Source organism: Rousettus aegyptiacus, unplaced genomic scaffold (genome assembly GCF_014176215.1).
Source record: "Rousettus aegyptiacus isolate mRouAeg1 unplaced genomic scaffold, mRouAeg1.p scaffold_m13_p_4, whole genome shotgun sequence".
NCBI classification, from domain to species: Eukaryota; Metazoa; Chordata; class Mammalia; order Chiroptera; family Pteropodidae; genus Rousettus; species Rousettus aegyptiacus.
The window spans coordinates 29,862,822-29,888,486 of record NW_023416307.1 but is presented as its reverse complement, the minus strand read 5'-3'; the positions used below and the strand labels follow the sequence as shown (position 1 = coordinate 29,888,486).

General features: G+C 36.8%; 1 protein-coding gene across 7 annotated transcripts in view; it reads left to right on the top strand.

Annotated features, from left to right (window-relative positions):
* MECOM (MDS1 and EVI1 complex locus) overlaps positions 1-25,665 on the top strand; it is a 523,206-nt gene that overhangs the window by 243,141 nt on the left and 254,400 nt on the right. For all 7 annotated transcript variants that reach the window (XM_016148128.2, XM_016148126.2, XM_016148130.2 and 4 more), the window contains exon 2: positions 9,590-9,927. In XM_016148128.2, coding sequence (XP_016003614.2) covers positions 9,590-9,927 — 338 coding nt within the window. The remainder of the gene's footprint in view (positions 1-9,589; positions 9,928-25,665) is intronic.

The following is a 25,665-nucleotide window of genomic DNA, read 5'->3' as shown; positions in this document are numbered from 1 at the left end:
ATCCCCACAGTTTTTAATGATTTTATGTTTAATACAATGTAGTGTTGGGAAACTCAACATTGGGGCCTTTAGGGCTTGAAATGGGGACATACAATTGCACTCATTGGGATCACCTAAACTTGTTTTACACTGGAGATATTATATTTGCAATGGGGTCAGAGTCTGAGCTGAAATTAGCCAAAATCAAGAAACTTTCCTCACAGAATCACTTTAAGATCAGAAGTCATTATTGTCTGTTACCAAGGCTTGTGAGAACAAGGACCTTTGTTCGTTTTCAAATAAAACCTAATTCTGACACTCTAACAAAATTTCTTTTGCACACTCTCTACTCCTTATCAAACCAAGAGTGTTGGTTAGATTAGTGTTCTATTGCTTGTTCACATTCCTTTTTATCAGCAAGCCATTGCTACTACTCCCTCTTCTGCCAGACATGCATAATTATTTTCTTTTCTTTATGGAGGATTCCTGGCTATAAGGAAACTCTTCTGATTTGTTGCGGTAAGGAAGGGTCTGCATCAAGTCAGCTGTGAGAATGAATTTGAAGTTACGTTTATACTGTTTCTTTAGTTCTCCTGCATACCTGTGTTTGTTTACTATGTGGTAGAAAGTAGAGCTCCATCTCATTTACTTTTTGATCTTCACCTTTGTGGGGTTGTTTCGACCATTTTCACCCAATTTATATTAGAATTACATCTTTTTGTTACAAAACGCACTTTCCCTTTCTCCTTCCTTTAACTTGTAGCTCCTGAGTTTTGGTCTGTCCTTTGGAGGCCAGGAGGATCTTTGCCAAAAGCCACCAAGCCACACTTAGGTAATTATAATAAACAAGTTGGGGCTCTCATTTCACATGCAGAGCTGAATGAAACAGAGCTGTGGTCAAAGGGCTCTCAGTTGCTCCTCCATTAGAGTGGCACATTAATGCGCCCTCATGCTCCCTTCCCCCCTTCAAACGTGTTTTTTAGGAAGCAAATCAGGTCACTCTTTAGCACGAGAAGGGCTGCAGCTTTCTTCTGAAACCACCATCAACAACATAAACAAATGAGAGGTAGTAAACCACACGTACTGCCCACACTTAAACCACAGTCCTCACCAGAGGGCAGTCTACTTAATGTGAGAATAACAGCCCAGTTTTATAAGCCTCTACTGGGAATAAATTCCAGTTTCACTGGTTAGAGCAGAGTTAGGCAGCCAGAGCACAGTCTCTCCTAGGTTACATGTTAGGAGAGACCAAACCAGTTCTCAAAGTGCCTTTGCAAGAAATATGTTTTATAAGGTTTTGGTGCACCAAACTTTGACCATCCGTTGGTTTCCACTATGCAGAATGGGGATTGTTTGATTGGAGTGGGCCTAGGGCTGAACTTGTCGAGTTGTGCTTATTTTATGGAAGGGAAAGCAGAGACTCCAAGGAAGCGACATCTCTCAGGCTCTGACTCTCGAGGCTGCACTGGACACTGGAGACATATTGCCGAATGCCATGTCAGGGCTTGAGCCACTCCTGCTTTCCCAAATGCAAATGGCATAGTTTACAAGCCCCATCTTAACCCATATGGGAGCTGTAAAATATTCTCTATACCTTCCTGATGCTGATAGACTTCCTTTCTTGACAATGGTTAGTCCTCAACTAATGTGTCCAGCCCTAATGTGTTCCCTCATCAGTAAATTCCTGCCTGTGATAGTCTTTTCTTAAATACCTGTTTAAACAGTAATTTAGATAAGAGTGTCCCATTTGTGTGCAACAGGAAATGCCTGCCTTCTTTTAGATACGCTGGCAAATAATTACTGTAGATATGGCTTGAATGCTGAAAGGCTGTACTCTGGTCGTTTCGGACTGCCTGAGGAGTAACCACCCAGTCTGCTGCGACATAATTTCAGGGCATTTCTATTTTACTCTAAATGAATTTGAAGGAAAATCACTTTGGGGATATTAAAAGCTGATGAGAAAAGCCATCGTCAGGTCAAAGGTTGCCAAAAGTCTCTTAAAATTTTGTATTGCTTAAAGAAAGTCAAGGTACGTAGTTATAATGTGAAAGAAACACTATCTGATGTGTGATAAGTCTCTTCTTACCTGGTAACTCCAGTGGGTATTGGGTATTGGTGATCATGGCTCCCTAACAATAGAGTAAGCCAAACATTAACCAGGTCGTGTTTTTCCTTGGAGTAGTGCTCACGGAGCTTTAATGTTCTCATTTTAGCTGTTTTAGATTCTATAAATAGATACCAGAGCACTTTGTTGATACCTTAACTATGAATTTTCTAGAAATTTCTATAATCATTTTTAAAAAGCTTGGTTCCATCTCTGAAGAAGAATATTTGGAAGTGGTCAAACCCATTTCAGAATATCCTATAAGCTACCAGTTTAATTCACAAGCCATACTTGTTTAGTGAAATATCTGTAAAATTCCTAAGAGGGTGGAGAAACACTTAACCAGATTTAAAAGCCACAGGACAAGCAAGAGGTATGCCATATCCTGTGAAAAGGATAAATGTCTGCTCATTGATTTCTTCCCTTTCAGTTCCTGTCATTTCCCTTGATTACCTCCCTACATTCTTCTATGTTGGGAGCTATCTTTTTGATAATCCATAAGTGAAATATTTTTAGGAAACATTGGGGAATAATATTCCACAAGGAAGAGATAGAATAGCATGGCACAAGAAAGTAGCAAATATTAGAGGTGCAAGGAAGCTTAAAAGGTCATTAAAAAAGTTCCATTTGCCGAGATATGTTGATATGTTATTTCACAAAAATAATGGTCTCTAGTGACGTGGATTCTACAAATGCAGTCTAGTGTCAAAAGATCCATGGAGATCTATTTTCTTCTCAATCCTCTCTGGAGTCAGCACATTCCGAAGACCATGTCTGTCAGCAGCTTCCCATTTCCAGAGATGCCTCTGTTTTCTATGCCTATACCTCTGGACCCTGCCTACTGTCCTTCAATGCTAGTTTAAGTCAGTTTTCTGGAAATTAATTTCCTTACTTTTACTAGTTTCCTTTATTCTTTTCTTTGGGATCTTAAATTTCATTATCTTGAGGCCATTCTCACAGAATATTCTGCTGTCCAGTTCAGAGCCTTCTTCTTTGTTCGGTTTGTGCATCTGGCATTACTTGGACTCCACCCTTCCACCCCCTCCCCTCCCCGAGCCCAGCTCGCATTTATTGGCCGTGTTGCTGGCGCATAAGAACTTGTTGCCGAGCTCCTCTGCTTCCTCACAAACATGCCGCTGTAACCGCTCTGGAATTGTCCTAACAAGGGAAGAAGAGCATGTCCGGTTTGAATTTGGGAAGGAAATTGATGTCTTCCCCCTCCCTTCCCTGCCCCGCTGTTAGTAGGCACCGACTCATGGGCTCGTGTTCATGTGCTCACGTCCTACCAGGAAGTCCCTGGTGGGGCTTGAGGTTTGGCAGTGCCTCCTCTCCTCCTTGAGCTGGGCACACATCCTCAGCTCTCAGCCACGTGTAATCCTTCCTGTCTGCTTGCAAGCTGGGCACAAAGTACTGGCGCTTGGGCCCACCCTCTTCTTTAGTAGCAATTAACCTTTACTACAGAGCTTCCTTTGAAGTTGGCTCATGTTTTTATTACAAAACTGCAATGAGGAACATAATGGGGGGAAATGTCTAAATTTCTGAGTTACCTAATCTGTTCAATTCCCTAGTTGGTCTCCTCCTGGCAGTTGTTTCATGTAGTTATGATCTCAACCAGTCTGCCTGAGATCTCAAACCATGTTTCTGTCTCAGCCTATTTTTAAGATTAGTGAGCTATTACACACACACACACACACACACACACACACACACACACACACACTGCAAATGCACATGGATGTATTATATGCATATGTGTGTATAGCTGAGTAGAAAGAACTGCTTTCTTGTTTAATGCCTACAGAAATCAGTCTTTATTGTCAAAGTGTGTATATATATATATATATATATGCTTTTAATATTATTTTAAAACTCTAGCTGTTAAATATTTTCTATCAATGAACTAATGTAAAGAGCAGAGAAAAATATATTTATGTTAGTATCACTGATGATAATGCTGAGTGATAAGTATTATGACAGGGGCCGAATTGCTATTAATGGTGAAACTCAGGATTTTGAATGGCATCTGCCCAGAAGATTTGCAGTTAAACTAGGCAGAGAGGCCAAGTGAAACAAATGATGAGTTATATAAAACCCACAAAAAGAAAAGGCATTTTTAGGCCAGCCTTGCAAATAAGAACCAAAGAATTATGAGTGAAATGGCATTTTTTTTTTCCTAGCCTGCCGTTCACAGGAGCTCAAATAAATGAAATCATTTTTCTCTGCTTTTCACTCAGCAGTAAATCATGGGTAATCCAAGGCTGGTAGAAAAGCAACTATGAAACTCTAAGAAAATACTAGAGACTCTTCTATTTTTCCCCCCTTAGAATGGGTAAGGAGATTCTAAGAAAATTATAAAAATCACAGAGGAAAAGTAGACCTTGTTTCATAAAAGTTATAATTTTTATACAACAAAAACCTCGTTGAAAAACTAAATGATAAATGATTCACTGGAGAAAGTAGCAAAAATTGCATCAAAAGGTTAATTTCTTTATTATTAATAAGATAGACCAATAAAAGTCCAATTAAAAATGGACAAATAGAATGAACGATGAACACCTTGCAAAAAAAAATATGAATGACAAAAAATAGTCTTAGTAATCATTGAGATGTGAATTAAAGTGACAATAGATATGTAATCTTTTCCTTTGTATTGATACATTTGAAAAACAAGACACAATAATAAATGCAAATATGGTTGCTAGGAATATAAATTGATATATACCTCCAGAAGGCAATCTGTTAATACTCACTATGCTGTCTTATAGGAATCTAACCTAAGGAAATTAAAACAGATGAATATAAATATTTATATAAATGAATGTTAATTTCAAATGTATTTATAGTATCAGAAAATTATGAGCAACATAAATAAATACTATGGAAATAGTTCACTCATTGTGGATTGATATAATGGAATATTATGCAGCAAGTAAATGTAGTTCCTGAAAAATTTAAAAAAAAAATGTGTTTATAATAAAATATCAAGTGAAAAAGCAGAAAAACAAACTATTTACTAATATATTCACAATTTTGAAAAAACAAACCAATTTTAAACATGTCTTCAAAGAAAAAAATGTTGCATAAGAGTTAAAGGGAAGACTGGATTTAGACACCTGGGTTCTAGTTTCAGTTGTCTTGGGAGATACTCTTTAGCATCTTTGAGTATCAGCTTCCAGATTTATGAAAGATTATTTTTTTTTTACCATGATTTTCTCACTGCATTGTGAGCATCAAAATGAGAAGCTATAGATACTTTTATGGGAGTAGTCATAGGTATTATTTCTGAAATTTCCTCTTTGCAGATTCTGATTTGTTTTCAAAATGGAAATCACCTCAAGTGGAAACCTATGTTATTCAAAGAGTCACAGAAAGAAATAAAATCCAAGTGTGTGCTCTTGCTGGGTCTCCAAGGATATTAGAATACTTAAAATTTGAATTGAAGAGGTTGATTTCCAAGAGCATTTTCTTAGTTATTTGCCTCAAATCCAACAATAAACTTGTCTTTCTGTCCTCACTCAGTTAATAACACACCTAAAGGATACACAAAGCAAATTCCAGTAGCAGGCAGCTCAGCTCCAAGAAGTAACAAGGGTTATTTATCTTTATGGGACCACTGATGAATTTAACATTTATTACCTGATGCTTACCTATTGTAAATGTGCCCAATCTGTCAGTGTGACATCTGAGTAACGCTTTAATTAACTATAGTTATAGCTCAGGGAAAGGATCTACCAATTTTTTTCTTCAATAACAGAGATTTAATGGAGATATGATAATTGAGGTAGTTTGTCACTTAGATGAAATGTTTACCAGCTTTTTGGATAGTTCTTGAGTAACCTAAGTGGAAACATGAGTTTATTCTGGTTATGCAAATATTTAATGCAGTGTGAGAAACTGCACTTGCTGTTGAAAATTTCATAATGCTAGATTACATTGAAATATTGTTGCATGTTTTGATATGTAAAACTCAGCAGGTTTATATTTCCTTTTTTTGTTACCACAGCCCTTTTTTTAAAATTTAATTCTGATGATACTAGATTAACAGTGGCTTGAAAACAAATTGCCTGAGTTTGCATATACATTTAATGCCTGCATGTATATGAATAGGACCATGAGTCTTTCTCCTGTGTTTGCTTGACCTATATAAGTTGTTCTCTAGGTTTAATTGAATTTTTTTTGCCATTATAAGCAAAATCGCATTCAGGCTTTAAATTCAAATTCTTCTGTGCAACAGCCTGGACATTCATGTATATTTTGTCTCCACAGGAATTGAAATCCAAATGCATTTATTTAAGTTATACATTGGTAGAGTTTGCAGATAACTTGAAGGTCATGGGTCAGCTATGCCAGTGGGAGGGCCCAAATGGGTTTGTCTCTATCCTTTTTTGAGATTTGAAATAACTTTGATGGAACTGACAGTATGGCTGTTTTAACCCTTTGAGGAAATCGGGGAAATTTTACTGCCCTTTACTAGATAATTACTGGAGGAAGTATTTCTATTCTTTTGGATGCCTGTTTGTTTCCTGCTGTCTAAGTGAACAAGTCTATAGATTACACTATATCTTTTAATTTATAGCACTTACTTCTTGAGATAAACAAAATTTTCACAGTGAGTGATAAACCCTTTTAAGAATATGTAAAATCACTGCGTTTGCAGTAGTTAAATTTTACAGTTCCAGGAAGATTTTTTAAATTTGATTTTTACTGTATTAAGAGTGCTAGTAAACTTTTGGCTCTTCAGTTGAAGTACAAAATCTTCCTGAAGGATAAAATTAGATAGACTTTATCAAGAGTGTTAGGACCCTAAAGTATATTTCTCTGATAATATTTCTTTGGGGCATTATTGCAATAATTTCTTTTGACACTTTGGAGAAATGTTCATAATCCGTTACATTCCATTTCTATGGGTATAAGAGTACTTGCTTTTCAGGATCTAAATAGTTTCCTATATTTGATAGAAAAATATTGATTTGGTTTAATAGGTTAATAAAATTATTTGTTAAGTTAGTTATCTATTTAATAAGTATTTATTGGGCACATTTATACAGCTCACGTGGAGACTTCCTAAGAAGTGTGTTCTCAGTCTTCCCATCAAGGGCCTGTTTCCTAGCCAGGAGTGAAAGATTCATTTGTATTAAAACTTTAAGTAGCAATGCACAGTATTATTTGATCATCAGACTGAAGGAGGAAATTATGTAAGAATTCAAGGAAGGGGGATACTTATGTTAAAGGGGTGGTGAGGGGACACGTTGGGACTCGACTGGGGAGGATGACTAGAAGTTGTAATTGCAGAGGAGCAGAGACAGGGAGCCAGGCAGAACCACAGAGTAAATGCTCACAGGGCTCAGAGGATAGGGTTAAGTTTATTCTAGCTTGGGGCCTCCTATTGGAGAGTGTTGGGAATTAGAGAGAAACGGAGAATGGCTTTAAAATGAGAGAGATTTTATTCCATGACTAAGAAATTTAAATTTTACCCGTGGACATTGGGAAGTACTGGAGACTATAGCAGAGGAAAATAGGTATGCCAGGAAGATAAATCTAGCAGGCTCAGTATTGAGGGATACTGGAAAGAGGCCGGAGGTCTGGAGACCCAATTAGAAGAAAATTCAGGAATGAAAATGTGCATTGAAAAAATGACATGAAGATAAAAATCTTGCAAGAGGAATGGACAGCATTTCATGACTGAATAGATTGGTGCATGAACGAAGGTGATAAAATGCCCCTGTTGTTTTAGAACCTTGAACATGAATAATTAGAGAAAAATAGTATTCTTAATGAAGAGGGGATGTGGGCAAGGGACTTGGTTTGAGGGCAGATGATCATGTGCAAGATTTTGGATGCACTAAACTTGAATAATAATGAGCTTGTATGTTGGGATCAAATGTCTCATAGTTATAAGGTTGAGTCCCGGAGTTCGGTTCTGCACTTGGTTTAGATAGAATTACCTCATTGTTCGAATCAAGAACCAAGCACTTCATTAGAAAAATACTTTTGCATGTACTACCACTTTGCATTTCACAAAACTTACAGAGGAGTCAGTGCTTGATAGGTAATTGTTATGAGTGTTATAGTTAATTTCCATAATGAATCAGATAAGGAATTGGGACTAGAACTCAAGTTTTCTACTCTCTAGCTCTGTTTTAAACTATCTTGAAAGACTAACAATTCATAGAACTGCAGGGTTGGTAGAATCTTAAAGGTCATCTAGTCTTGTCACCAACCTGAAACTAGCATTCCTCCATATTATTCCTAACTTGCAGTTATCTAGACTATACTAGGACCCCTGTGTTGATAACTTAAGGCAAATAATTTTACCTTTGGATGACTCAGACGGAAATCTATCTTCTTGTAATTTTAACCCATTTTCTCTAGTTCTCCCCTTGAAGGTCTAAAAATCAAACAAATCGGGCATGACTCTAAGTCCATAATCCTAGTGGACAAAAAACATATGTTTATTTGCTTTAAAATAACTGAAATCCCCTTCACCTGGTGAACTGGTGGGAATTCAAGTTCAGTTTTATCCTTTATACTTCCCCCCACACTCCCTCAAGTTGCATAAGATCTTAGGGTCTGACATGGTGTATTCATTTACTTCGGATGCTTTGGGGAGTTCTTAAAGCCCTGATGCTGAGTATCCCGACTCCCAGTCACTCTCCCTTGCTATCCCTTCTAAGGTCTTAGCATCTCCCCCAGAGCAGTGCTCTATGCAGAACCCTTTTGTCTCTACCACCTCTCAGCCTGGAGGAAATCCACTCTCTTTTTGGTGCACTCCAAGACACCCTCCTCTCCTCTTCCCCTCTGGAAAACTCACCTAATTTCTTGAATACTTTTAACTTTTACAAATATACAGCAGAATCACTAGCTTCATGTAGTTTTAATTCTCTTCTCTGTGTAAGTCACTGAGGCAAGAAAATACCAAGGGCTTGGTGATGTGTTTGAAATGGGAAAGGAAAATAGAGGAAGAATGAACATAAATTAATATTCTGATAAATAATCCTGCTGCACAAATCTAAGCCTTGTTGCACATGGCCGCCTTTGGAATCTCTGACAACTCTCCTGCAATTCAGTCCCAGATACCATTGCATGATATGACTTGCTAATACATTGTAACATGTTGTCAGCTCACATTTCGGGATGGTTTGTGGGGTTGTAGGTGCACATAAGTTTATTTCTTAACTCTGTTTTATTCAGACAAGTAATTAAATTACTGATTGTTTCCCAGATGGGTAATGGATTAAGATGACCCACGAGAGTATTATCAACAGTTGAAGATTAGCTCCTTCGATTTATGGATTTTTATGGATTTTATGGATTCATTGTAGATAAACCAAAAAGGCAATAATCGTTCTTCTCTCATCTATGAATAATAGAGATTTTAATGCAGATGTATTTTAACAATACATCTTTTTTATCTTCAAAGAACAACAACATTATAAGGTGACTACTGAGCTAGGGAATTTTGTCTCTTCTATATTAGTAGGAATTCATGAGGTTATTTATTCACAGGTCATGAGTGTATATATGGCAGCTACCCTGAAATTCCTTTGGAAGAAATGCCAGATGCAGATGGAGTAGCCAGCACACCCTCCCTCAATATTCAAGAGCCATGCTCTCCAGCCACATCCAGCGAAGCATTCACTCCAAAAGAGGGCTCTCCTTACAAAGCCCCCATCTACATCCCAGATGATATCCCCATTCCTGCTGAGTTTGAACTTCGAGAGTCAAATATGCCTGGAGCGGGACTAGGAATATGGACCAAAAGGAAGATCGAAGCAGGGGAAAAGTTTGGGCCCTATGTGGGAGAGCAGAGGTCAAACCTGAAAGACCCCAGTTATGGATGGGAGGTAAGAATATATTTTGTTAACACATTCATATATATTCAGACATGCAAAGAAGAGATTACTTTTTAAATGGCCATAACATAAACAAATTCCATTTGTTGCCAAATGTCTTCAATTCCATCTTTAAGAATGAACCTCACTTCTTGGTAGAAACAAAATGTCACTTAAAGGTGTATACATAGCCCAGTAGAAAGGAACTCAACCAATGAATGGTCAAAGAATGGTAACAAATGAAAACATCCTGAAGGAAACAAGTATAGTTTTTATAGTTAGCATTTGGAAGCGTGGTACGGGGCCATCCATATAGTATGGAATATAAGCAAACAAATGTCATCATATGACATGTTCATTGTATTTCCTTTTTTGGAGGGCTTGGAAGATTGGAGGAGATATTTGTTTTCTTCATTTTGTGGCTGAGTTAAATTGGTTTTGCTTTTGTTCTACATGTTCATTTAGCTCTGTGTTCTGATATATTTTGCCTCCCTTGTGATAACCCTGCTTTGATTCTGTATGCTTCCAGAGTGTGAGCACCATACTGAATTCTGTGATGACCCTTTATATGCAAATTGATTAAGTGAATAATTCAAACATAAAAATGACAGCAAAATACAATATGAAAATCAGTTGCTAGTTTTCATACTTTTCAAGAACCCCTCTGACAATACCTAAGAATAAGAAGTTATGATCTTATTATAAAATCTAAGTAAATTATATTTCCATAAAGATAGGTAACTATGTTATTCTGACTTTATAATTTTTGTATAGGTTTCAGTAGATAGATATACTTTCTGTTTAATTTTATAATTTGAAAACTTCTTTAGTTAAATCATAGAGCATGATTGTTTTTGGAAAATCTGGTGTATATCTGAAAACTTTGTAGGCAATTTCTATTTTAGTAAGAAAGAGCTTTGAAGATGTGATTAACCTTCAGTTTCATAGTATTCCAGTTAGAAATTGGATAAACTAGATTTATTTGGTATGTTCTTTTAATATTTATGATCGTTAATAGAATATCTAGTCAACTTTTTAAATTGGAATAAATATGCAGAGCATTCAGGACTAAATTTCAAATATTTGTCCCTTTGCTTTATATGTGTCCCCTTGTGAAATCTGTTTTAGATGCTGTAATAAGAATTCTTGTTAAAATTCTGAAATGCCAAAAGTTAAGATGTAGATTTGACATGAGGACAAAGCAGGAAACCTTCTTTAGTTTTTTTCTTAGCCATAGCTCTGCTAAAGTTGTAGTTTAGCTACACTGACTTTAGACACATATATTGATAAGAGATTTTTAAAAACTCACTGTAGCATAAACTGATATGTGAGTTGAATACATTTTAAATCAAATGCGTAGAACTTTACGTCATTATTGTTCTCCTTAAAATAATGGCTATAAACATTCTAATAATAAGTAACTCATTAAACTTTTATTACAAAATCTCTAGAGTTAAACAACAAGTGTAGTACTGCTCAAGATTATCCAGACGGCTTGGAATAAAACAAGTCTTAATAATCAAATTATTTTGTAGTTACAAGGTTGGTAAATGCAGGACTGTGGCTCTTCAACCAGGTTACCTATGAAACAGGGGATGAACCTGGAGAAAATTCTTCAATGAGAGGAAATTTTTCAAAAAATTATTATTTATTTCTTCGTGGAGTAAAATGTCTTCAATATATACACGGACAAATATTTACCTTGTGAAACACAGAATGCTTCTTTTCATTACATTAAAACTGAGTAATGTTTTATGGCTTGGAATTCGAGATACCCATAAAAATAGTTTGTGACTCTTTGGCTAAAGGCCACTCATTCCCGCTCTCTCCTTCAAGATTTCAGTTTCCAATTCAGTAGTTTTCTTCACCGTTTTAATGGTTACCTTCACTTTTGAGAGTGTGGATTGTCTGCTGTGGATGTATTGTGAACAAAACCAGAGAAAGGGCTTTTTGGCAAACTTGATGTCTGTGGAGGAGCAGTTGAGTTCTTCACTCCAGGTTTTTTTTTTTTTTTTAAATCTTACCCTAGTTAATACAAAATCCAATCATGATCACCAAGGGCACTTTCACACAGGCATTTCACCCTACTCTTGCATGCTTAGTTTTCACTGTTCTTGTGTCCTATTTGCCCTCAAATGTAGCTGATTTTATCCCTGTTTGGTTAGACGGATAATTGTGATTAACTAGTAGAACCTCTTTTTTGATACTCCTTCAATTTAAAAAATAAAGGCCTTAGGCCAAGGAAAATGGTCATAAACAGAGGAAATCCAGATTTAGCAAACAATTATCGAGTACCTTCTGTGTGTCAGATTCTATCCTAAATATTTTCTCAGTAGAAACCCAGCCTCTCATGATTGAATTAATCATCGCAATCTCTACTCTATTATGATCCTTGTTCTTTTTTTTCCTACAAATCTCCCCTCCTTGTGCATTTCTTGTATACCTATATAATAAATTGTATAACCATCTATCCAGTTACTCAAGCCAAAAAATGGGCCATCTTTGTCTGTACTCCTTCCCATATCAACCATGATTCATAGTTCCCTTCTCCTATTAAGCTTCCATTCTTTGCACACATTGGGCTCCTTACCTGGGAACCTCCTTTTCCTTTCCGTCCTTAAACATTTTCTGTTCATTCTTCAAGTTCCCTTCTTCTGACACCATCCCTAACCTCTCTACTCACAATTTAGTATGCTTAAATGTTGTCCCACCGTAGCACCAGAAAAATCCATACACTAAAGGACTTTGAGTGTCGTACAGCATCCAAATTATTTGCCTAGCTTCCCCCCCTAGTAAAGCAAAATTTCCTCGAGAGCTTGCGTAGCTGTATTTTCTGAGTGCGGTGTTTTGATTGTGTTCTGTGGTGCCTGTGGTGCTATCTAATGCTAAGTACATTACCTTAAATAAGTAGACTGGATTAGTTGGCTCAGGCTGCTGTAGGAAAAAAAATACATATATATGTATAGACTGAGTTGCTTAAACAACAGAAATTTATTTTTGATCACAATTCTGGAGGCTAGAAAGTCCAAGATCAAAGTTCCAGCTAATGTGGTTTCTGGTGAAGTCTCACTTTCTGGCTTGTAGATGGCTGCCTTCTTGCTATGTCTTCATACGGCCATTCCTAGGTGCATGCGTGCGTGCGCACACACACACACACACACACGCACAGAGAGAGAGAGAGAGAGAGAGAGAGAGAGAGAGAGAGAGAGAGAGAATGAGAGAGAGCGAGCGAGCGAGAACTAGCTCTTTCTGGTGCCTCTTCTTATGATGACGCTAATCCTATTAGATCCGTACCCCACCAATGTGACCTTATTTAACTTTAATTGCCACCTAAAGTCCTGATCTCCAAGTAGTCACACTGGGGGCTAGGGGTTTAATGTATGAGTTTGGGGAGGACTCAAAAGTTAGTACACAACACAAACATTTAACAAATAATTGTTCAATAAAAAAATGAGGGAAAGAGTGGATGAATGAATGTAAGAGGTAAAGAGTATGGGCTGAAGTAGTTGCATGGAAAATGCTAGAATCTTGGCTTTAGATAGGTAGAATCAAGTCTTAACTCTGCCACCACTGTGTACTTCTAGGGAAACTACTAAAAATCAACTGGTTTCTGCATTTTTATTCGATCAATGGGCAAATAATAACTGTTATATGTCATTAGTTGTTATATAATAAAATGAAGATATGGTAGTCTATTCAAAGAAAGTTTAAAAGAGAAAGCTCAAAGATAATAATTAGGGGCTGCCTTTCTGAACCTTATTTAAATAATTTTGAAAATTATTTGTTTATATTTTAGAGAAATGGGATATTTTTGAAAATAATGGTTTACAGACCAAAATATACAGTTAGCGAAAGCAAGGCCTAGATATCAAAAACAACATAGGTATGATTTCTCTCAAACCAGTATTGATTTTATAGAGAGAAACTTCAAAAATAATATTAGAGTTTGGCAGGGGTTACTGCTTTGCTATGCATAGGAATTTTTTTTTTTTAACAAGAAATTCTTCAAAGATGATTATCTCTAGAATCTGAAAATAATTTGTGACGGAGTACTTCTTCCTAGGTTTAGAACTTTAGATTTACTGAATGAAGGAATAATAATAATAAAAAAGAAACTCTATTGGTTCAAGATGAGGGTTTTCTTGTATGTTTCCTTTTAAAGATGACCATTACGTGATAACGTGGGAGTTGTATGGCAGAGCATGATGGGGCAGGCTTCTGGAGTTGGAATTCCCAGGCTCAAATTCTCCTCTAGGCTCTGTCTACCAGCTGAGTGATTTGGAAAAAGTTACTTAATTTGCTCTTCCTCAGTTTATTTATATGTAACGTAGTGATAATAACTGTACCTATCCAATTAGGGTTGTTACCAGGGAAAAATGAGACATTGTGTGTTAAAAGCCTGTCAAAGAGCCATCTACTTGGTAGAATAACTCGATAAAGGTGAACAACAACAACAACAAAAGTGTGGCTAAAATACAGATCTAGCACAGAATCCTTAGATAGGACCAAGGCCAATTATGTTTTATTTATTGATTTTTTTTTTTTTTTTTTTTATGAATTATTGCTCTCCCTCTCACTTCTTGTTTCCTAGAAATTCAATTATCTCCAGGATGGTCTAATTATGTGACTGTGGGTTTATTTGAAAAGGAAGCACTGATTGTTTCCTAATTAACAATTAAAACAAGGATTCAGGATAGATTCATAAATTTCTTTTTAAGCCATGGGTAATTTGGGTGGCATTTTTTTCTTAATAGTCTGACATAGGTCATTGGAAAAACAGTGAGAAATTTTGTTTCTTTAGAAAATTATCATTTAGCACATTTTCTTTGCCTTTCTTTATTATCATTGGTCATCATAAAGCTCTGCAGGTAGATGTAATTACGTCAGTTGACAATGAACCTATCAGGTGCTAAGCCTTCTATTTTATCCATCTTGCTGAGAATTGCTCCAGCTTATTTTGATCAGTTACTAGGTCATACTAGGTATGAACTTAGCTTTTCTTTTTATCCTTTCAAGCACACATGCATTCAGACATTGAAAAATAATGACATGAGTGGACAGTAAATTTCTCTTATGTTCTGTTAAATAGAAAGGAAAGAACAGTGGAAAGAGATTTTACTGGAGTCAGAAATTTATTAAATAATTTTGATGCAGTGCTTTGACAATACATTATGTTCTAGCAATGTAATCCTGAAATGTGATATTACAATGAATATGTGCCTCCCTATATCATTTTAAAAGAAATAGTTCTCACATTTATAAGTTTGATTTTGAGTTGTGCAGTGATGCCTTACCTATTGAAACATGCAATCTATATGTTAGCTGAAACAGGAATATCCATTAAAACAACAACAGCAACATCATACTTTCAAGATACCTAACAACTAAATTCAGAGTCTGGAGGCTGACAATCACATAATGTATGGTTGGTAATAAAGAAAAACAGGGTAATTTGGGATTTTAAAGATATACGCAGATATCTTTGAATAGCAATATTTCTCCACTATATCCCTCAGGTCTACTTGGGCCAAAAATGAATTTTACTTGGTTTTTCAGAGAAAAATAAATATTTATTCATTAATGAGAAAGCAAGTACCCTTGACAAGTTGCATGTTCTTAAAGCCAGACATCTAAGAAGTGAAGGCCTTTGTCTTAATTTTGAAATGAATTGATTCCAAGCATCCAAAAGGGTGTCTTTAATGAGTAGTTAGGAAAGAGGACTAATAGTAAATGTACATGACCATAAAACCTTACATACAATGTATTAAGTTTTTGCAATATTATTAAAAAATGCCAAATATGATTTGGATATTCGATTTTACTTTGTGAGGAATTAAGAACATGCCAAGAGAAAATGTGAGGCTTAGTTAATATCACTCTGAACATGTTTGTCATTGGGGCCCAACAAGATGTTATAGATTCTCTTAGAATATAATGAAACCAAGAAAAGAGGACACAATCTGTTTTGTCTCTACTTCCGCCATGCATAGTAGAAACAAAATCACTGGTTGTTAAAAAAAATAGACATTTACTCTCCTGAATCAGGAAAAATCTCTAGTTTTGACTTGGACTCAAGAGGGACGCTTCTTTTTTGTGAAGAAGTCAGAAGCCCCCTTATCCTCTCCCCCACCTATGCTCCGTCAATACCAGGGAGCTTCCTCATCTTATACTTTCTTTTATAAAAGGCAGTGATGGAGTTCAGCATGTCGACTCTTCCTATTGCTGTTTTGACAACTTAGTATTTCCAAAGTGCTGTCAGTGATGTGGGCAAGTCTGATGTCAAAAACTTATAATTGCCCAAGTGTCAGGAGTGTTTTGCTTTACTCTGCCTACCTTGGTGATCAATTAAAATTACTAAAATTTGCATGAGTTATTCAGTCTTCAAAAGAATATTGGGTGATTTCCTTCCAGTTAGGAATCCTCATGTAAATTGTTAGTGTATCCTGCAAAATGCTTCAAAATGAGTTTCTTTTATTATTTATTTGCCCCCATACTTGCATGATTATGGTTTACCTCTTTAGTCACTAAATCAGTAGTAGATTCAAAATAATGAGATGTTCAGGAACAGTCTTTTTACAATAAATTTGACAATTGGTTCCTGGATTTGGTCAATCCAGGGACAGTGATTCTTTTTAATGCTTCATTACTCTAGAGCATTTAGTTGGGACCATGGGATTAGGATATTCTCTTCTCTGAGCTTTTTCCTTGAGTCAAAGTTAGGACGCAGAGGGAAATAATGGAAAGCAATTGATTCAAATCTATCTCAGAAGGATTAAAGAATTGGTGCAGCTCCTCCGCTTTGAAGGTTGTTCAGTATAGCAATATGGAGAGAATTTTTTTCAATAATGATAGCTAGGTAGTATGGGGAAATGTGGACTCTAAGAGGACTTACACACTATTTCATTAAAGCAGTAAATAAAAATTTTTATTAATGTAGCATTTAGCTCCTCAAAGTTCATTTATATCAATAGAACTATACAATAATTTTGATAAAATACTTCTCCTTATACAGAATTCTGACCAAGAATTTAAAAAATGAATTAGTATTTCAGTTAGAGGAAAATTCAGTAGATAAATGCCACCTTTATTTTTTTCCTCTGGTACATTTTTGGCCTTTTGTGAGGTAGCTAAAGCTGAAGATAGGTAAATATTGTATGATTTTTATGAATATTTTCTAATAGAATCATCAAGTCAAAAAAATCACAAAAGCAAGAAGTGATTAGCTATTATTATCACAAAGAATAAGATAAAAAGACTTTTGCCTATGTGGGTAGCAAATAGATACCAATAGCTACCTGTCAGTTTGTCATTTCTTTCATCGATATTTGATTTAATAAGATTTTAGTGCAGCATAAGAAATTTGACAGTGCCTTTGTTATAAAAGGACTTTTGCCTGTACTGACAGAAAGTGAGCAAACATTACACAGAAATAACTTGCCTCACTTAGGAGCTCACGCCATAGCTAGGTTCCTATGACCAAAGGAGAAAATCTCAGAAATGAGCTTCTCAGAGGAACATTCATGGGCAAGGACAAGACCAGTTCAAGAACAATAAGAAGTTTATTCTGTAACTTTTGGTCATGTCACCTGCTTCCAATATCTACTACTTCCAAGTCCAAACCCTCTCAATTATTAAGTATTTATCCTATCTGCTTTCAGACCAGACTTTTATTTCACCCATTAAATGCTTTCTAAGACACAGAAAATAATTTGTTTGTACCACTTAACCTAATCCTAGGAACTCTGTTGTAGGATGTCATCAATACAGAACAATGTCTCTGCAATCTACACTGCACAATCTTACACACACACACACACACACACACACACACACACACACACTTTCTTAAGTTTTTTAATTGATCATCTTGGAATCTAAATTTTATATTTTAGATCTAAGTATTTTCGATTATGATCCCTGATGCTTTTTCTATGTAACCTATATAGAGTTGGGTGCCTTATGGTTCCACTTTGGCATTCACTATAATTTACAAAAAAAATCCCAGTAACTTCTCCATACCTCTAAAGAAATTAAAAAACAAAATAAATCTTTTTTTAGAAACATCAAATGCGGATTCCATTTATCATTTTCTGAAAAACTTAAATCTTTCTCTCTATATATCTCTGTCATTTACTTTCTTACTCTTTCAATATATCACACACCATAGAGATGCTGCTCTCAAAGACTCTCCTCATAATCCAGGCCTCTGCCTCTGTCTCTGCTTGTCTGTCCATCTGTCTCTCTCTATATATGTATACACACACATGCACGCACGCACACACACACACACGCACACGCACACACACTAATCATGTTGATGAACTTATTCAATAGAGTCCTTTCCATTGTAGTATTACTGAGTATGGGTTACCTTGCATCTGGATGTAGCTAATAAACAAAGACCCAAATGTTGACCCAGAAAGGAAGAGTCCTTCCTCCAAGGGGCATGATGGAGAGATGATGATGACTACAGATACCTCTGCTCTGAAATTTCTCTTCTTCTTGCCACACCTACACCTAGTTTTTCTTACGTACAGGAAATAAGCATGTATTTTCCATGACTTACGTTTTCTGTGACTATTGGCTAGTCATCTTCTGTCACAGATCAACAGGAGGTGAGTACCTTTGTGCCTCCTACCAGCTGGCTAACAGTGGGATTTTCCTTTGACACTGCAGCCGACCTCTCAGGCTGCCCAGGTATGCCTGGCATGGAACAGAAACCTCAGTTGGTTGGCAGCCACAGGTGTGGATGATTTGTTTTTTCTTTTTCTATTTGTTTAGATTCTTGTAGTAATTCAGCAGGTGTGTGATGTCAACAGAAAGAGTCTCCAACTTGGCCCAGAAGCCAGCTGCCCTAAAAAAAAATGTTCTTGTTGGTCTCGAAACACTGCCAGCTTGAATCCCAATTTCCTGGAAACCTCACCCAAGGGCAAGACTCTGCCTAACCGTTGAGTTGGGGTAAGCTCATCTAAATAGATGAGCACAGGAGTTTCCTTATATAAACCCAATTTACAGGTAGGAGCAGGTTACCTGGCTCTGCTCTCATGTTTGTTTGTTTTTTTCTTATGTTTTCTTTTTAACTTGAGCTGGTATCATTCCAATTACAAGGATATAGGAAATCCTGGAGTTGACTTCCAAAGAGACATAAATTATGCTAGGATGTTGTCGACATATAAATTTGTGCTTATTTGATTAAGACTAAACAGTAGGAGTGCAGATGGAGAGCAGTTCTATGTGTTCTTCAATCTTGTTGTGATCTCAGAAAGTCACTAATCCTGGGACTCAGTCAGTTCAGTACAGGGCAAGATAAACTGGGAGATCATTTCAGATCTTGTCCAGCCTTAGTAAAGGGTGGAAGGAGGTTAACTATGATGATACTGCCTGAGGAAATCGGATAGCTAGAGAAGGAAGTAACCAAGAGCCACTGCTGTCAGTCTAGGTCAGCAGTGTGGGGCTAGAGCCATCAAACCCTTCCCTCTCCTCACCCTCCTTTATTTAGTGAAGCACTTGCACTGTGGCTTCTCTTGGCCAGGTTATGATATTTGAAGAAATATATACACACATCTTAGATTGAGGAATCCTTTGTCACAGACCCTTCCCCAGTTTTTTTCTTTAGAGTTAAACTTGGAGTCTATTTGATGTTGGTTTTATTTGCATACACATAATGCAGGTGGGAGTTTGGAGGACAGGAGGCCATACAATGATTTGCCCTCTGGGCCCTATATTCTTCTGAATATTAGCCTTGGTCCTCTATTCCCTTTGGGTAATACAAATGCACTACAGTGCAAATGTCAGAGGAGCATTTGTCTTGAAGGGCAGCAGATGGGATCTGTAAATCATACTTGGGGAAAGGGGGTGTCACATGTGAGTATCAGATAGTGAGTAGACTAGTCTTTCATCCTGCATCTTAACCTTTTATAATGCAGATATTTATGTTAACATACATTTGATCTAATGGCACTAGCCAAAGAGAACTGATTGTAATAATCCAGAAAAGTAAACATTAAACATTATATGAACCATTACAATCAGTTTTACAGCTGTTATCCTTTTGTAGTGACATTTTATATGTTTGTCTTTAGTTATTGCTAATATGTTATTTTAATTATACCATCTCTTGAGAACCTAGTTCTTCTATAATAACAAAGAAGTGAGATTACAACCCTTAAGTTGAGCTCTAGGATTGAGAGTGATCAGTCATATGTCCAGCATTTTATTCGAACTTACTTTATATCCAAGTCATTTCTCCTCTTAAGAGACAAGGAGGATTAAAAATAGCTCTGTTGCCCAGTAGATGATACTCAAAAAGAAAAAGAATTATCATTGTGTTTAATAAGAGAACTGACAAGCAATCATAATTCTTTCCATTAAGTAAATACATTAGAGAAATTTATTATGAAATGACACATTATGCGAGCCAGGAATCAAAGATGACATCCTTGCATTAAATACGGTAGATGCCATTAAGGAAAACAGTCAATATGTCACCAAGCCATGGCCTGTAAAAATTAAATTGATTTGGTAAATGTAAGTAAGATAGATCTGTTTGCTTTCATCATCAATTTTGAGTGGGTGAACAGGTGATGTCACCAACCTGGGAGCGATAAAGATGCAGGACCATCTGGAAAGGCAGGTGATGAATGGGCAACTGCTTTTGGATAGTGACAGTGCTGTGGTACTTTGTCACTTGGGATGCAGTACTTAATAACTTTTCAATACCATCATAATAAATTTCTCTGCCTTATTAATATAGAAATGGTGAGTTATTACCATGATGGCGAGTGTAAATAACTGGAGATGCAGCCGTCAAAAGCTGATTGTTTGGGCATGTTTCTTTAAGCAACACAGTTGACTTGTGATAATCAACCTATGTCTATACCAGTAGAGTTTATTGCACTTGTCAAAGGAAAAAGTAGTATTATTCAAAATTATATGAAGTCGTAATAAACAAGTTTAATATATTATCAGACTTTTCCTGTAAGTTTTCAAACATGAGGCAGTAAATCATTTTTAATAATGTCTTTTCATGTAAAATAATGTCCTTATGCGGTAATAATGTCCTTTCTTAACTATTAACAAAACAGTCGACTTCTTTGTATGTGTTTTAAAGGGTATTTTTATTTGTACTTTTCAATCGTTGGAAACCTGCAAAATGAAATCCTTTTTCAAATAAAAAGCTAAGGCAGGAACTTCAGAACGTTTCATTAACAAGCTCGAAAGTTGCTGAGTACAGGCCATGTCACACATTTCCATTTTAATTGAACAGATGTACTTAAGGGTAAACCACAGCAAACGAAATACAGACAAAATTATAAACACGTGTCACTAAGAAGTAGGCAGGAAAGAGCCTCTGATGAGCATCTGTGTGTATTTTATGAAGCCAAGGACTGCCACTTCATAAGTTTGTCACTGATGTCTCCAGTTTAATGAGGAGAAACAAAATATGTAGATAGGTGTAAGTTGAAGATGAATTACTAGATCAATCACTTAGCACCGTTCAGGGTGTCTGTCATTGCGTGGTGGGAAAATAATTAGATCCGAGATTCTGTTCTTATTCATATGCCGGTGTTCAGTCTGGGACAGAATATGGAAAGCTTCCTCTTTCATGTCACTGTGGTCTTTATATTGTTTCTTGGCCAGACTGACTTTTAATTCTGACATTGTCTTTTAGGCTGCAGTTTGCCAGCCTCTTAAATGAAATGCCTCTCCACCATTTCTATTACTGCTGAAAAGAGAGCCAGCAGTCTATTAACAGGCAATAAAGTTCAGGAAGCCCAAGACTCATTTCTTGGGTCAGAGGTGAAAATTGCATACTAAATGAAACAAAGGTGTGCCTTGATCGCTCAAGAAGCAGCACTAGAGAGAACACACGTGTTGTTAGCTAGAAGTCTCCTACTTAAAGGGAAAGGAATAATCGTAATAATGTTGGCTATGGAGTTAAGTACTCAGTTGAGAGAAATTATATCAACCTGACAAATAAAGCCTTCACAGGAGATAAAGTCTCTAATGACCTTAAATGCATATATTTATCATTTAATTCAACAAGCCAGTTCCCTTAGGCTTTTGACCAATGACATTTCCCCTAAAGTTTAGAATTTTTTTTATTAGCCCAGAGAATAATGGCCATTTGTCAGAGGGTTCCAAAGCTAAACACAGTTGGAAGCAAAGAACAGGAGAGAGAGAGAGAAAAAAGGCTAATAGAGTCTTTGTACCTTAGAGAATATTAATACGAAGTTTTATTGATGCAAGAACTGCAGTGTTTCGTGGCTGAACAGTAGGTGGCAGACACTGTAGTGAAGAAATGGGGAAATTTTAATCTAAGCTATTTTCATCTGATTTCATTAACTTCCAAATATGTCATCGGTGTGCACAGCACATGAATTTGCAAAAAAATAAGAATACTAAATAGTTATGAAATGTGCTAGCTAAATGTAGAAAAATCAAAAAGATCCCTCAGAAACAGAAGCAAAAGATCTAACATTTCATCAGGTAAAGTGTGTGTGAAACAGGAAAACCCAAAGAATAAAGGGGCCCTTGTGCATGGTGGGCTTTTCCTCACTGTTTTTCTTGGTTTCAACTTGATGAAGTGTATTAGTGATATGCGCGAAGCACTGTGACTCTTGTATGTCCCTTTGTGAGATTGTCCATGCCTTTGTTTGTGCTGTCAGTCAGTTGTTCTTTCTCTTGGGCAGCCACATTGGTAACCACAGGATCTACTTGCAAATAGATTTCTGTAAAACCATATTATCCTTCAGCCCTTACTGCTCGTCCCCACCCCCTTCCCTCAACAATCTGGCCATTCATGTGGCATGGCTCCCTTGCTTGCTTCTTTGTTGTACGTCTAGTGATTTGTGTTTCTGGGAGGCCGGTTTAGACAGTGTGATCAACACTGACCTGGGTGCCAGCAACCTTGACTTGCCTCAGCTCGGACTTGGGACCTTGGAAAAGTCACTTGGTTTTGTTCTATGAAGTCTCACTGAGGTCTATTCTAGCTCTGACTTTCTGAGTCTGAATTCTGTCTTGTATGTTTGATCTTTACTTCTTTTTATTCTGCAGATATGCTCTATATTGTCATGGTTTTAGAGATTTTATTTGGATTGGGGCCTTATTTTGCTCTTTGCACCCTGGGAAGAAAACAAATTAACTTTAAGTAGAAAATGAATCTTTGGTTTGCAATTTGTGTTAAACATATATAGTCATGTTTTATAAACCTGAAATTGGAGCACCTTTGATATGTACATGTCTCTTTGGATTTTATATTTTAGCAGAGAAGGCAGCTTAAAACCAAAACCTTGTTTTAAAAGGAAGGTAATTTTATTAGAGAGAGGATTTTATTCCGAGCCATCTCTGAAAAGATACAGGTACAAATTTTATTCTGCTCCCGGGGTATGACTTAGTTCAGCCTCAACTGTATACTAAGGCAGCATTCAAAGATTCCATTTGATTCTCCCAAATATACACAGGTGTCATCATGGGCTCTTCTCCTCCTCCTCCTCCTTCTCCTCCTTCTCTTCCTCTTCTTCTTCTTCCTCCTCTTTCCCCTCCCCCTCCCATCCTTCCTTCCCCTTCATCTCCTCCTCCTTCTTCACTAAAAGAGGCAGTATAATTTAGGGGCCGAGGAGATGGAATCTAGAGACAAATGGCCTTGGTACAAATTCTTTCCCACTTACTAGCTTTGTGACCATGAACAAGCACTGAACAACTTTTTGCCTCTGTGTCCGCATCTGTAGAATGGTACTAACAATAGGATCTGCCTCATAAGATTTTTGTGAAGAGTAAATGTGAAGATTACATTGTAAAGTATTGTAAAGGGTTAGAGCGGGGCTTGGTATGCCATACTAAGCACTTTAAGGCAAACGGATTTTAATAATCCTATCACAACCATCATTCCTACATTGGAGGTGCTCCTTTCATCCTCGATGTGAAGGAAGGATTGGGGAATACAGCCTCTGGTGTTGGAGCTCATTGGTTCGGTAGAGTCATCACTTTGCAGAATTAAATACTGCCCTCATCCAAGTAGTACTGGCAAGTGGCCTTCCCTAGACCCAACATATTTGGACAGCTGGTGGCTGTTTCAACACTTTTCTTACTGAAGACTCTGATGAGTGTTCCTAGACAATGCTGAGGAGGAAGACCAGGGTTTTGACTTTGTGTCTAATGAACTTAGGTTCTTATGGCATGGTAGGGAGGGGTCGAGAGAGGTAGGAACTCACCATTTAAGCCTTTGCAAAGTGTTCCCCTTAGCCCTAACTCTCTTGATATATTCTTTCTTTGAAGGACTCTCTCTCTCCTCTTTACTTTTCTTTATCTCCCTTGGCCTTCGACACTCCTGTGTGTTGCAAACTCTGTACCCTAGGGCTTCAACAAGATAATAATAGGGCTGGTTTTCTCTTCAGGGTCAAGTGTGAGCAGGTCTGTGGAGTTGGGGAAGATAGCTGTGCTATTATTTCAGTTTATGCTCTTCTTTAGTAAGGACTATGGTGGTATCTTTTCTGAATAACCTAAGAACAAATATACCTCAAGACAGTAAGTGTCCCTAAGGTGGCAACATCTAATCTTATGTGAGGAAAGCACACTCTGCCTATTGACAAAACTTTGACCTTGTTCTATGTGAAATAACAACCTTGGCCAGCTTGTGAATTTGCTTCCTTCCTGGGCCCTACTCCACCAGTGGGACTCTCCACTAAGCGAGAATGGCTCAGAATCTCTGAGAATAAAATCATAACTAAATGTATTATGATTAAATGTAGAGAAGTATTTCAGTTAAGTGGAAATATATATCCTAATATTTTTGAATATTCCCATGTGTTTATTCTTAATTTTTTAAAAAATTATGGTAACTGACACTTTCTAGGCAGAAATTTGGGGATTCATAGATCAGACTCTGCAGAAGATCCATTATAACTTCTCACATGTAAAATTTCACTGTTTACCATTGCCTTTGAGCATTTGAAATACAAGAAATATCAAAAGTTGTGGTTTATTTTTCCTTATGAAGAAATACCAAAATATGTGAGTGCTGTTGGAAACGGAGGCTAAGCTCTCTGATTCATTGTATATTAGAAGGAGATACTTAAATTATTTGGTTGAGTATTTATGATTGGAAGTAACAATAGCCCAAAGTTGAGTTTGCCTAAGTGTGGTTAGAAACTTTCTGAAGGAAGAGCTTGAGGGGTGGGCTTCAAGCAGGGGGTCTGCTTCTCTGGGGGCACAGTTACCTCTCCCTTCAGTGCTTCTGACCATTACACACAATGTTAATGTCTTCTAACTTCTGCAATATAGACTAAATAGTCACAAAACAGCCACATGCTAATGATTCTTTACTTACACAAACTCTGCTATAAACTGAGATCTCTCTTTGTGTGGGGGCCTCCATTGAGAACAATCTGGATTTAGTAATACACTTAATTGGAAGGTTTAATAAGAATTTAGGACTTTGCTTTCTTTTTTTAACTTGGAAAAGGCAATAATCTCGAGAAAGCCAAATGTGAATATGATTTTAACTAGAGAATTTTCATTTTCCTTGTACTGTCCAATGGATGGAAATTCTCCTTTGAACACATTGATTCTATAATATTGTCAGTAATATAAAGGTTGAAGAATAGTTTAGTTTGACTATAGATGAGCCTAGTTTAAAAAATATGGAAAGTACTTGATGAAATCATGAATTGTTATGATTTTCATTACAGACCTTTATATGGACTCCTGAAGGTTGAGTTGTCAGGAACTTTATGAAGGGTAATATGGCGA